Source organism: Berkeleyomyces rouxiae, assembly GCF_048999995.1.
Source record: "Berkeleyomyces rouxiae strain 22BRR77 chromosome Unknown BrBRR77_ptg000012l, whole genome shotgun sequence".
Taxonomy (NCBI): Eukaryota; Fungi; Ascomycota; class Sordariomycetes; order Microascales; family Ceratocystidaceae; genus Berkeleyomyces; species Berkeleyomyces rouxiae.
Window position 1 is genome coordinate 2617159 of NW_027396502.1, and position 13166 is coordinate 2630324.

At 54.2% G+C, this 13166-nt stretch overlaps 3 protein-coding genes across 3 annotated transcripts; 2 read left to right on the forward strand and 1 right to left on the reverse strand.

The window, feature by feature from the left end:
- Positions 1 to 626: 626 nt before the first annotated feature.
- BROUX77_008054 (uncharacterized protein) lies at positions 627 to 6942 on the forward strand (the record flags this gene model as incomplete). Its single annotated transcript, XM_073753216.1, has 5 exons — positions 627 to 737; positions 801 to 3483; positions 3542 to 3878; positions 4424 to 5176; positions 5241 to 6942. The coding sequence occupies 5 exons, from the start codon at positions 627 to 629 to the stop codon at positions 6940 to 6942; spliced, it is 5586 nt and encodes a 1861-aa protein (XP_073602347.1).
- Positions 6943 to 8231: 1289 nt separating this feature from the next.
- BROUX77_008055 (uncharacterized protein) lies at positions 8232 to 9395 on the reverse strand (the record flags this gene model as incomplete). The annotated part of the gene is made up of 2 exons (XM_073753217.1): positions 8232 to 9122; positions 9243 to 9395. The coding sequence occupies 2 exons, from the start codon at positions 9393 to 9395 to the stop codon at positions 8232 to 8234; spliced, it is 1044 nt and encodes a 347-aa protein (XP_073602348.1).
- A 2218-nt stretch (positions 9396 to 11613) lies between these two features.
- Positions 11614 to 12658, forward strand: BROUX77_008056 (uncharacterized protein; the record flags this gene model as incomplete). Its single annotated transcript, XM_073753219.1, has 3 exons — positions 11614 to 11752; positions 11854 to 12355; positions 12424 to 12658. 3 exons carry the CDS (start codon positions 11614 to 11616, stop codon positions 12656 to 12658), a joined length of 876 nt encoding a protein of 291 aa, XP_073602349.1.
- Between the last annotated feature and the right edge of the window lie 508 nt (positions 12659 to 13166).

The window sequence follows — 13166 nt, forward strand, 5'->3', positions numbered from 1 at the left end:
CCCCAAGCCAGCACCAGCACACCAGCATAGTATGCAGTCAGGGATGGATGGGACGTGATGGGGCAGCCCTAAAAATCTCAGGCAGGATTTGGCTACACATTATTCCACCTCATCTCACATCAGGGAGCCCGTCTTTGGGAAAACACCACGCCAGAATTCCACGCTGACCGCAAACCTCAGCCATCGGCTGCCGGCCTTGACACAGATTTCTCTGCCGTCTGCTAATTCCCGCGTCCTCTATGCAGTGTAACTCTATGCCGGGGTTCTCTACACTGCTTGGATGGAGCCATCCATACACGGACATTTGTCTCGTGCCCTTCTTCTGCTTCCACTTAGTCAACTAGCCAGGGAGTGACCCTCGTCGCATGTCGTTGAGTCCATGAGCCACGGTTTTGGCCTTGCGCCACATTACGCCACATAATGCATGTAAGGATTTGGGTATCTTCTTATCGTCCGCCCCACCTACTCGATTTGGCGCAGCGACCCCAGAAAAATTTCTAGCAACTCGACAAGGCTGTAGAGCATCTGAAGAAAAAGTCTGGCAGCGAGATTTCCAAAGCTCTCTGTTTTGCTTGCCTAGAAGAGCGGTTGCAACACGCGCCAAGATCGTTCACCACACGCCAACAATGCCTCAGTCTCGAATCGAGGGCCCGCTGGTAAAGCGCCAGAAGCGCTCCGAAGTGGCCAAGCCCGGTTCGGCGGCCCAGAGATCGTCCGCCATCTTTGCGCCGTTCCGCGTAAGTTTGCCTAGCCCAGAAATGTCCTCGATGGACCGATTTGCTAAAACCTTTCTCGCATAGACTGTTGGCCTCGTGTCACCCACGTCCGTTCCCTTCACCTCGGTGCCTCTCGGCAAAACGACCTTCCAAATCACCACCTCCATCGGCCGCAGCCTCCAGACATACGACCTCAAACGCGGTCTGAACCTCGTCTTCATCTCACGCCCTCAGACCGCTGCCAACATCACTGCGACCCTCGCATGGAAGCAAAAGGTCTTCGCGGCCTGGGGAGACCCGCGCCAGAACGAGCCCCAGGGCTTCTGGGTGTTCCAGCGCGGTCGCAAAGTTGACGAGCTTGCGCTCCCGCAGGACCTCGACGAGCCCATTACACAAGTGCTCATCTTTGGCCAGTGGATTGTTGGCTGCGCCCTGACGCGCATCGAAGTGTGGAAGTCAACCACTTTGGACCACTACACGACTCTACATCTGACCGCCACGCAAAAGGGCGACAACGAGATTACTGGTGGAATCACCAACATGCCCACGTACCTCAACAAGATCTTTGTCGGCCGCAAGAATGGCTGGGTTGAAATCTGGAACGTCAGCACAGGAAAGCTCATCTACACCATCGTGCCGCCCTCGGCCGAGCTAGGCTCCGTAGTCTGCATGCGCCCGACGCCCGCGCTCTCTATGCTAGCCATTGCCTTTGAGACTGGCCCTCTCATCATCCATGATATCCGGACCGATAGAACCATTGTCCAGCTGATTGCTGGTACTCCTGAAATGCCTGTATCTTCCATCTCATTCCGTACAGATGGCGCGGGTGCTGGCCTGGAGGGTCGCGACGAGGGCGTCATGGCTACCTCCAGCTTGGTCAGTGGCGATGTCACGTTCTGGGATCTGAACAAGGGTGGCCGCATTATGGGTGTCTTGCGCAGCGCTCACAATCCCCCCACCAGCGATGGCAAGCTTGTTCGTGGCGGCATTGGCAAGGTTGAATTCTTGTCTGGCCAGCCCGTCATCATCACCAGTGGCCGCGACAACTCTCTCAAATCGTGGATCTTTGACGATGAACCGTTCTCTCCCATCCCTCGCATCTTGCACTCGCGCAGTGGCCATGCTGCGCCGGTGACTTGCCTGGAATTCCTGCCGTCCGACTTTGACGGTAGCGAGGCCGGCAACAAGTGGCTTCTCAGTGGTGGCAAAGATCGCAGCTTGTGGGGCTGGAGTTTGCGACGTGATGGTCAGAGCACCGAGCTTAGCCAGGGCAACATCCGCAAAAAGGCCAAAAAGTACGGTATTCTTTCAACTAGCGCGCTGTCGCATGGCCCTACGACGTCACTAGAAGATATCAAAGCACCGGAAATCACATGCATTGCTACTTCTCTCAACCGCGACGGTGGCATGGGCGCTGTCCCCGGTAAGCAGGCCATCTGGCAAAAGATCACACAGACTGGTCAAAAGAAGATAGTGCAAGACGCTGAGATTAGTGGCATGACGGGCTGGGAAAGCGTCGTCACGGGCCACAAGGCTGACCCATTTGCCCGCACGTGGTTCTGGGGCCGCAAGCGCGCTGGACGCTGGATGTTCCCTACCGGCGACGGCACGAACGTGTCAACAGTAGCCATCAGCTCGTGCGGCAGCTTTGCTCTGGTCGGCTCTGAAGGCGGATGCCTCGATATGTACAATTTGCAGAGTGGCCAATACCGCCAACGCTTCCCGTCAAAACTCACACCGGCGCAGGCGAGGCAGCTGAAGATGCAGCAGTTGCGCCAGGCTGATGGCGTGGTTCAATTCTCAACCAAGATCGCATCGGCAGCTTTCCCTCCAGGCACTGGCAAACACACCAAGGCTATAACGGGCATTGTCGTCGATTCCCTCAACAAGTTTATCATTTCGTGCTCTCTCGATGGTACCGTCAAGTTCTGGGACTTTCTAACTGGAAACCTGCTTCATCAGATCGACTGGTCCAAGTCAGCCAGTGTCCTGTCCTGTCAATACCACGCCTCTAGTGACCTTCTGGCCGTATCCTGCAGCGACAACTCGATCCGCGTCATCGACCTCGAGACGCGCCGTACTATTCGAGAGTTCTGGGGTAGCCAGGGCGCCATTCTGGACTTTTGCTTCTCCAACGATGGTCGCTGGATCATTGCATCTGGTGCTGATATGTTGGTGCGCATTTACGACCTTCCTACAGGCCACTTGATTGACGCAATCCGTCTGGAGAAGCAATGCACAGCACTAGCCATGTCAGCTACAGGAGAGTATCTAGCAACGTCTATTGACGGTGAGATGGGCGTCAACATTTGGACCAACAAGAGCCTATTCCGCCACGTCGCCACGCGCCAGATCTCAGAGCAGGAGATTGCCGTTATGGCCGCCCCGTCTGCCTCGGGCGAAGGCAATGCGGCGCTGCTGGAGGCCGCGCTGGAGGACGGAGCCGATGTCGAGGCTCCGGGTGTGGTGGTGCCTGCTGTGGATCAACTCAGCTCGGACATGATGACACTGAGTCTGGTTCCCAAGGCCAGATGGCAAACTCTGCTGCACTTGGATCTCATCAAGCAGCGCAACAAGCCCAAGGAGGCTCCCAAGGTCCCTGAGGCTGCACCCTTCTTCCTTCCTTCGGTCGGGTCAAGTGGGAAGCCCACTGCCAAGGTCGGAGGGGATGAGCCTGCAAACGAGTCTCGTATCACCAAGCTCGAGCGCATGCGTGCTGAAGAAGCATTCACCGAAAAGCTGCTCGCGGGAGCGTCGACCAAAAACTGTAAGTCTGATTTCGCTCATGCCAACCAAATGAGGCTCCATACACTAACAGATGATAGACGTCGATTTCATCGAGCACCTCAAGTCTTTGCCGCCTTCGACGGCTGACTTTGAACTCCGCTCGCTCTCTCCCGGGTCTTCAGGCGAGGCCGGCAACGAGCTGCTTCACTTTATCCGAGCGCTGACCCAACGGCTGCAAGCTCGCCGCGACTACGAGCTAATGCAGGCGTGGATGGCGGTTTTCCTGCGCCTACATTCGGACAGCGTGATGGAAAGTCCCGAGCTGCTTGAGGCACTGGCCGAGTGGAAGACAAACCAGGAGAGGGAGAGTATGCGCCTGGACGACCTGGTGGGCTACTGCAGTGGTGTAGTGAGCTTCTTGAGAAGCCCTCGCACGTAAAAGGACACGGGCTCTGTAGCAGGGCGCTGGAAAATTGCACATATATAGCTTGTTTCGTTGGTTTGTTTCTGGGCATTTTGCGGTGTTTTTTTTTTGCGTTCTTGTTAAGACATGTTGATATTTGGGGCATGGCAAGTGAGACAAGCGTAACTAAGTGAAGCAACTATTATTATTAATTCATTTTGGGTGAAGCAAATCTGACAAAGAGGCACGAGTGTGAATCAGTGAGATGTCGTCACCGGCGCATGTAGGGTCAACTAGGGCTCACAAGGGTTACACACCCCAAGGATTACCCCTGATTTCAACTGCTGGATACACTAAGCTCGCGGGTTGATTCACGTCTGCTTGTCATCATGGCGCTCCAAAGTCCAGGCCAGCGTGGATTTCTGTGGTCGAATTCCTGGCGAATCGAATCAATACTTTTTTTCTTGTTTTTCCAATTGTTTATCCAAGTCTCGCTATTCCTGGTGCTACGTCGATAAGCGCCCATCTTGTTTATCCCACCGCCAAAGTCTCTCACCAAGTAATCCCATCACCGCAGTGTTCTTGTCCAAACCGCCTCGCCCTTCACCCAAACCGACCAGCGTCAGCTTGTAATCGCCAGCCTCACTTTCGCACTCTCACGCCCAACTGCTGCTGCAATGCCGCCCCGGCACACAACCACGGGCTACGAGCGCCTTGCGCAGGCCGATCAGCACAGCGACTCGGACGAGGAGGACTACATGACCCAGAGCTTCGCATCTCTGCAGCACGGCACCACGTCGAACCGCTACTCGTCCCATGCAGCGCCCCGGGCCGCTTCCAGCGTGACATCGCCCCGCCACAGTGCCGCACACAACCGGTCTCGCCGGCGCCAGGGCAGCGGCACCGGTGTCGATCTCAAGGCCATGAATGCCCGCCTCGAGCGCTGGGCTGATGAGATCACGGCGCGCTTCAAGGGATCACATCGTATGCGGCCTGGCGAGGAGCAGCGCCTGGAAATCCACCACTCTGTCTTCCAGGCGCCCGAGGGCGTAGTGCCCATCGGCCCCGACCGCCTAGCCGAGGTACAGCCGGTTATGCAAAAGGAAGAATTTGAAAGCATCGTTGACAGCGTCCGGCGTGCCATTGACCACAATACACACCCGCTCATGATCTCCCAGGGCAGCTCAGGCTCATACTTTGCCCGGAATCCCGACGGAAAGGTTGTTGGTGTCTTCAAGCCCAAGGACGAAGAGCCATATGCGGCTGGTAACCCCAAGTGGAACAAATGGATTCATCGGAATCTGTTCCCGTGCTTTTTTGGAAGAGCCTGGTATGTCAAGTTCATACTCTGATTTGGGCAATGGTATCGCGTTCTAACCTCTCTTTACTCTTAGCCTGATCCCCAACCTGTCCTATGTCTCCGAAGCCGCCGCATACACTCTTGACTGCCAGCTCCGAACGCACATGGTCCCCTATACCGACGTCGTTTATCTATCATCCAAATCCTTCCACTACCCGTTCTGGGACCGACACAGCTTCTATCGCAAAAAAAAGCCGCTCCCCGAGAAGCCTGGTAGTTTTCAAGTTTTCCTCAAGGGCTTCAAGGATGCCAACATCTTTTTGCGCGAGAACCCTTGGCCAGACCAATACTGGTCTGGGTTCCGCACCCGCGAGGGCACGCGCAAGTCACAGTCACAGCGGTGGACAGACTCTTGCAGGCCGTCAGGGAGCAGGCAACTCGAGGAGCAGGCCGAGAGTGAAGACATTGACCCCGAAACTGAGCCCTTGGGGCCGGAAAACTTTCGGTGGACCGATGCTCTGAAGCAATCCTTCCGCGAGGAGCTCGAAAAGTTGGTCATTTTGGACTACATTATGCGTAACACCGATCGCGGCCTTGATAACTGGATGGTCAAGATTGACTGGTCTACACAGCAGGTCAGCATCCAGTCGGAGCCCATGAACTTCAACCTGGGTACTGATTCAGAAGAGGAGGAAGAAGAAGATGATGAAAGCTCGTCGGCCCCTCGTCCGGCAGACCCATCGCGTGTCAAGAGTCATGCAAACAATCGTGCCCCGAATCCCTACAAGACACAGAATCCCATGAAGGCTGGCACCACACCAAGCACGACACCCAACATCACCATTGGCGCCATCGACAACTCACTGTCATGGCCATGGAAACACCCCGATGCCTGGCGGAGTTTTCCATTTGGCTGGTTGTTCCTCCCCGTCGATCTTATCGGACGGCCCTTTTCCCAGAAGACGCGCGACCATTTCCTGCCGCTTTTAACGTCTACACATTGGTGGAGCCAGACCCAGTATGCCCTGCGCAAGGTTTTTCAGATGGACGAGGACTTCCAGGAGCGCATGTTTGCCAAGCAAATGGCAGTCATGAAGGGCCAGGCCTGGAACGTGGTTGAGACCCTCAAAACCATGGACCACGGCCCGCTGGAGCTTACCCGCCGCGCCAAGGTTTGTGTCTGGGACGATCTAGTCGATATTCCCGTTGCCGTTCCTATGCGTCCTACCTCGTCAGAGATCCACCGTCGCCAGCAAAGCGCCGGCCTCGATGACTTTGATATTGGCGGTGCGCGGCCCACGCGCCCCGAAGCCGATCTCCTCGGCCTGGGCTCTCCAAGCGAGATGCCAAACTCTGGCCGCTTTGAACTAGCCACATCGCCACCGCCAAAAACCACGTCCCCTCAGTCCAACCTATCCGACTTGGCGCAGAAACAGGCCCAGTCCACCGTGCCAAATCACACGCGTTACGGACCGCAGCCGTATCAGACGCGGCTTAACATGTACTCGCCTGACCGCCACGGCTCCAACGGCGCGCCGGCCGCGGCAGCGGCAGCGGCCTCATCCAAGGCCAACTCACACCAGCGCCGGTACTCGTACGCCACAGCAGCCACGCGAAAGACGACAAACAGCATTGCGCACCAGCTTTACGGCGGGCTCGATGGCTACGAGGACGACGATATTGAGGGCGATTTGGGATATGCTGCGGCACAGGGAATGGAGGGTCAGATGCGCAAGGTGATTGTCGAACGGCTGGAGCCGGTCAAGAGTCGAAACCCAGTGTTTACGTGGTGCTGAGGGAATGGGGAACTTGACGAAAGTGACCTTGACGAATAGCTTATGATGTATGTATGCTTGAGATTTGGGTTTTGTTTGAGGTTTTCTGTCTTGTTTTTTGTGTTTGTATTATGTAGCTAGTGATCTTTAGAACACCAGGTGAGTGATTAGACAGGACGCCACTCTCCAAGGGCATGGATAATGTAGGCACGTCGTTGGTTCATGTGTATCAGTGCTTTGTCTTCACGGAGTGAGAGCTGCCGAGTGCCGCTCGTTGTGTTGTTTTTGATGTAGAAAAAAACGGCCTGATTTTAATTTTTATTCTTTTACGTCTACCTACTGTTAAAAAAAAACGGCCGGAATCTGTACTATCCTCATAGACCCAAATAACGCATGATTTGGAGCAATAAGGACGGTTGGCGCAATGGTAGCGCGCAGCTCTCCTAACTCTACGCTTCGCCATAGCATATGACTCCTCGCGAGGCAATCTACGTGGCGCTTTGGGGTGGTAAGCTGAGGCTGTGGGTTCGAGTCCCACATCGTTCGCACAAAACCTTTTTGGCAGGCCATGGGGATTTATTTTCCTTGTTTTTTTTTTTTTTTTTGCTTCTACTTTACATCAAATGGAGGAAATCATGAATTTTGGGGGAGGGTTTCGCAGTTTTTTTATTTTTGCGTTCTACATCAGTGGTTCGGCCAGGATCCCGGGTTTAAACAAAGACATCCAAATCAACCCAAGATCCCGGGTCCTCTTCCGGGGATGCACAAGCGAGGGACGGTCTCCGTTGCTGGGACTGCAATACCTCGCGAGTAGACAGGTAAATAAAGATATTCAATTCAATTCAAGTTGCTGGGACTGTCGTTTGGCGAGAATTCCTCGAGTAGACAGGTTAATAAAGACTTTCAAAGTCAAATTCAGGCAGTCTTGATAAATTCGTGGAATGTTTACTAACTAAATGAGCGATAACAAGAAAGAAACTGTCGTACGCCAAGGTTCCCTCGCGAGTAGAGACAGACTAATAAAGACAATCAAATCAAACAGGCGATGACAACATGTTACACTGGAGAATCCCTCATGAGTAGAGAGGTTAATGAGGAATCTCATCAATATACGGCACTTGTACAAAGGAAACGGAACCCTCCGTAGAGACCAGGCTCAAGATACGCCAGTTAGAATGAATAGAATCAAAAACGGAAATGGTTGACTACAAGATCCAAGTACTGGTTGACGACCATCAGACTAAAGAACAAGATTGGACAGAGTCGAGACTCTGTGCAGCCTATGTTCAGACTTAATCTAAACATTCTGTTTAGTTCATGTTTTGGAGAACATAGATCTGCATGGCAATCATGGCAGTGACGGGCACGAGAATGGCACTGGCAATAGCAAAGATTCGCACATGGAACTTGGCAATGCGCTTCCAAGCAGGCGCGCCGACCGACTTCCACGCCGACACAAGCGACACGGCTCCGGTCTCAGTAACGCGGTCGCCCAGCGTGCGGTCGAAGTTGACAATGGTCTCCTCCTCGACAGGCAGCAGCGACGCACGGGAACGCGCGAGCAGGGTCTCGGTAGGGACAACAACCAGCGCATATACAATAGCCATGGCGATGTCGACAACCACGAAGCGAGCGTCGGGGGAGGGCTCGGCGCCGTTAGTGGCGGCGTGGGCAGAGCAGGTCATCATGTGGCCGCGCAGGAGGGTGTAGGCCGTCATGCAGCCCTGCATAGCCGCCCAGTTGAGCACGATGGCCCGGCCAGTGGCGCGCATAGTCGGGACAAAGGCAGGCATGCGCTGGAACCAAGGGCGGGTGGAGGCGGGCGTGATGATGATGTGCACCCAGGCGGCCATGGGCTGGGCTACAGCTACAGCGGCGGCGAGCGAGCTCAAGGGCTTCAGAGGGCCGGGCAGCACGAACATCAGCGAGCCAGCCACAAGGGTAAGGCCGATGTTGGCGACAGTCATGCACACGAAGCCGCGGAAGCAGGCGTGGATGCCGCCAAACGACTTGAGGTGACGAGCGGTGCGGCACACATTGGTAGTGACGGGGGTAGTGTCGAAGAGAGGGGCGGCAGGGTCCTTGGAGGTGACGTCGCTCTCGGTCTTGACGGAGATGGTGGGAAGACGAGAGTAGACAGGCGCAGTCTCGTCCTCGACCATGGCCAGAGTAGAGTAGACCTTGCTGAGGGTGTAGGTGACCTGTAAGCGCAGATAGGGTTAGACATAGCGATCCTTGTGTTTACAGTTGTCTCGGCTTGGCTGGCTGGCTGGAGCCAGAGGTATGACGTCGTCGTTGGCCGGCATCGTGAAATGACTTACCCAGAAAAAGACGGGCAGCAGAATGGCGAACTCAAGGCCAAACAGCAAGCCGGACCACTCGGGCATTGAAGCCTTCAGGTCCGACATGTCCATGTCGACATCGTCGGCGGCGCCCAGGCCGCGCTTCACGATGAAGCTGGCGATCTGATGCATTTCAGTGGTTGATGGGACGCGAAGTGTGTGACGGATATATCTTGCAAGAAAAGTCACAGTAGCTAGAAACGAAAAATGGAGAGAGTATGTGTATTGTGATTAGTTACAGAAGAGAAGAGAAACAGATGAAAACAGGCGTCACGAGAAGAAGTGGAAGAGCCAAAGAAGACCAGGCACTGCCTCACCACGTTTGGCCGCTGAATGCTCTGTTTTTCCAGTAGCTTTAGGGGCTTGTTTAGGGGCTCTCCAGGCAGCCATGCTGCGCCGGTGCCGAGCAGGTGTGTTAGAGACAGTGCATCTGGAGCCTACTCTCACTGTTCAAATAGCACCTTTTACATAGCAAGGCACCGTGCGGCTACTGCCTGAAACTCCAGGCACTAACACATGCGTAAGCACCGCCTGCTGGCCTATGCAACCAGCCCGAGACGAGCGTGATATGTTACTCAATGAGCACACACCAGGTTCGATCCTCTTCCTTGAGATTGGTTCAGGGAACAAGTATGTTCGCCGACAAGACGCGGCCCTCTATGGGTTCGTGTGCGCGGCTTCGATCTCTTGCGGCGCATGTTGTGAAGACCACGAGAGGACGCGCGATTCTCTTAAAAAAGAGGCCAAGTCCGGGTCCACTGTGTGTCACGTGCAAACGATAAAATGCGTAGATTAAGTCCAGTCCACCACAGGCCATTGTCATCAGTTCAGATGTACAGGCGCATAGACATACGCAGACGCATATTGTGCATATGTACACAGCCAAGAACATTTTTGCGAGCACCAATACCTTCACTCGGCACACTCAAGTACAGTCACACACACGCTTGTATGAGCATATACCTGCAAGTACACTTTCACACTTTGCCTGGTGTCTCAATCTCCAACTTCTGCCGTCCACATGACTGCCAGCTGCATCCCCCGCGATCTACTACAGTCATAGCCTTCCATGTTGCGTTGCTGACGGCAAGTTAGACAAGGTCTTCCGCTGTCCACGAACTAAAGGCCGGTCTAGACGGCACAAAGAAAGGCTCTCCCCAGTGCCCGCATTCTCCCCCGTGTGCCGTGTTGTCCGCTTGCAGCAGCGGCAGTCCTTGTGGCCTTAGAGTTCGTGTGGGGAGTTGGAGAAGATCTGGGTGCCAGTAGCTGGTCTCGGTCTTGCAAATCGGCTTATTTGTCTCTGAAGCATATGATTGGTGATGTTTATTCTTGGTGTTTGGGTAACTAGCTGTTTACAAGCCGCCACCTTCCCCGCGTGGTGTCACCCATTCTCCAAAGGCTGGCGACAGACAAAACGTGGGGTAGCTCGAGATACCCGTGTGCACTTGTACCAATACCGCGAAAAAAGCAAGACATGGGCCACCCAGAAATTGACGTTCCGGCGGGCGCCGTGGAGTGGTGTGGTTCGGAGAGTGGGTCTGGGAACTGTCGCTTTGGCCCCGCTACCTTCCCACTTTTGTGTCCGGTGACTGGTGGCCTGTCGCAATGGCAAGACTGCCAGCAGGGAGGTAGTTACGGCCACAGCCTCCCCACATCGGAAATATCGGGCGACTCTGGCATCCAAACAGACCTCAACACGTGATCAGCAAGCAGAAATCACCTGCTTGGACCACTGTCGTGTAACTGTGCAGCTTCAACACCAGGGGCAGTACTTGTGTGCTCAAGTTAGCTTGTATGTACTTGTACTTGTGCATGAACTGATGAAGTACACTAGAGAGAGAAAAGAGACACCAATGGCACTTTGCAAGCTACTCCAAGCGGGACACACAGCATCCCCAAAAAGGTCCGTCGTCTAGAGGTACCGGAATACCAGCTCAACCACCATCGTGGTACCTGGATCCCATGTACATCCTACTCTCCATCCAAGTGCAAGTGCTGACTCTCCAAACAGCACCGCTGGGGAAGTTTCCTTTGAATGCTCCTAGCCTGACTTCCGTCTCGTCTCCGCGCACCTTCCATTTGCCTGCAATGACTCCTCCATATGCTTCTCTTTAAATTCGGCCGTATCCCGCTCTCTGGACTGCCATCATGTTGCCCCTCTCTCTCATCATCAGCAAGCTTCTCTGTGCCCTGATTTGTCTTTGCCTTCCCCACCAACGTCTTTTACAATCCCTCTTTACCCAGTCCCTTTCTCCAAGTACTACATCCCATCGCAACCAACTGCTTGGTCTCTTTCACCCTTCCATTCCCACCCTCTCCCTCACCTCACAACACCTACAAGTTGCCAAAGATGAGTGCACACAAGTCCTCGGCCGTGGCCGACGAGCCGATTGAAGTTCTCTTTGCCCTGCAGCCGGGATTTGACCTGCTTGACTTTAGTGGAGCCTACGAAGTCTTCACCGAAGCTCTTCATGAACAGGACGACTCTGGTACGTTGCATCACACCCCATAAACCGCCCTCTACTATCTTCAGGCTTCGCAATATGTGACTCGAGTACTAACCAGATCTCTACCATTTCCCCCCATTCAGAAAGCAAGGCCTTTGAATGCACTATTGCCAGTGCCGAGCCACAGGCCGTTTCCAAGCAGGGCGCCAAGATCGCTGCTCAGATCAACTACAAGGAAGCCTACCAGCGTCTAGCCGACTTTGATGTGCTTGTCATTGTCGGCGGCGAGGTCGACAGCATCCTCATGGCCAAGGCCGAGCCTATGTCTCTGCTTAGAGCTTATGCGGAGGTTCAGAAGCAGGATACTTCTCGCGAGCGTTCTGTTCTGGCCATTTGCACTGGCGCCATGTTCCTCGCCGCTCAGGGTCTACTTTCTGGCCTAGCTGCCACCATGCACCCTGATCACATGACCAAGTTTGAGCACTTGTGCAGCTATGCTGCCGTCTGCAACAACGTGGAACGTACCGAGGTCATGGACGACGAGCGCTATGTTGTCAACAACCTTCGCTTTGATATTGGTGACGAAGACGAGAACCCGTACATCCATCGCAAGTCTGACGCTGGGCGCCGCGGATCTCATGGTCGGTAAGCTATCTCCCCATTCCTACATCAGTAAATCAGTAGTGTCACTAACCATTCGCGCCACGCTATAGCAAGGGAAGCATGTCGTTCAAGGGATCCAACTCCCGTCGCGAATCCATTGTCCGTCGTGCCGCCATGCGCCTCGGTGGTCTCCGCGTCATCACCACTGGTGGCATGAGCTCCGGTGTTGACGCCTCTCTTTACTTGGTGAGTGCGCTAGTCGATGAAACCTCGGCCAATGCCGCTGCCAAGGCCATGGCCTGGAACTGGCAGAAGGGCGTTGTTGTCGACGGACTGGACGTGTAATTGGGGTAAAAACAGAACCCAGTCAAGACGACCAGGTCCAAGGTCGTTGTTTATTTCGTGTATCTTTTATTGTTTGCCTTTTGTTTTCTCCGCCGGTCGATATGGTTTTGTTCAAGTACAAAGCCTTGCTTTCTTTTGTCATAATGCTTCTAGCGGCAACCTAAACCCCCCTGAAACCCCAGATTTGACATGTCTGTGATGATTTACGAATAAAGCTTGTATAATTACTGCTGTTGCATTGTGTGTGATTTGTAAAAATATCATGGCATGATGTGTGACTGCATGTATTTAATGGAAGTTGTTAAAGCGGCAAGTAACAGGTGGTTTGCTTGTAAGTCTCTCCCCCACTCAAGGATCCCCGGCGGCCCCACACAAAACGGGAAGAGCCGTTGGTCATGTGCATTGCCTAGATGTCGTCGGCCCACATTTAGGTTGCGATATGATCAACAATGTGGCGCTTTGTCAGCCCCATTCAAGCCTTGTCAATGTGGCGTCGAAATCGTCACCA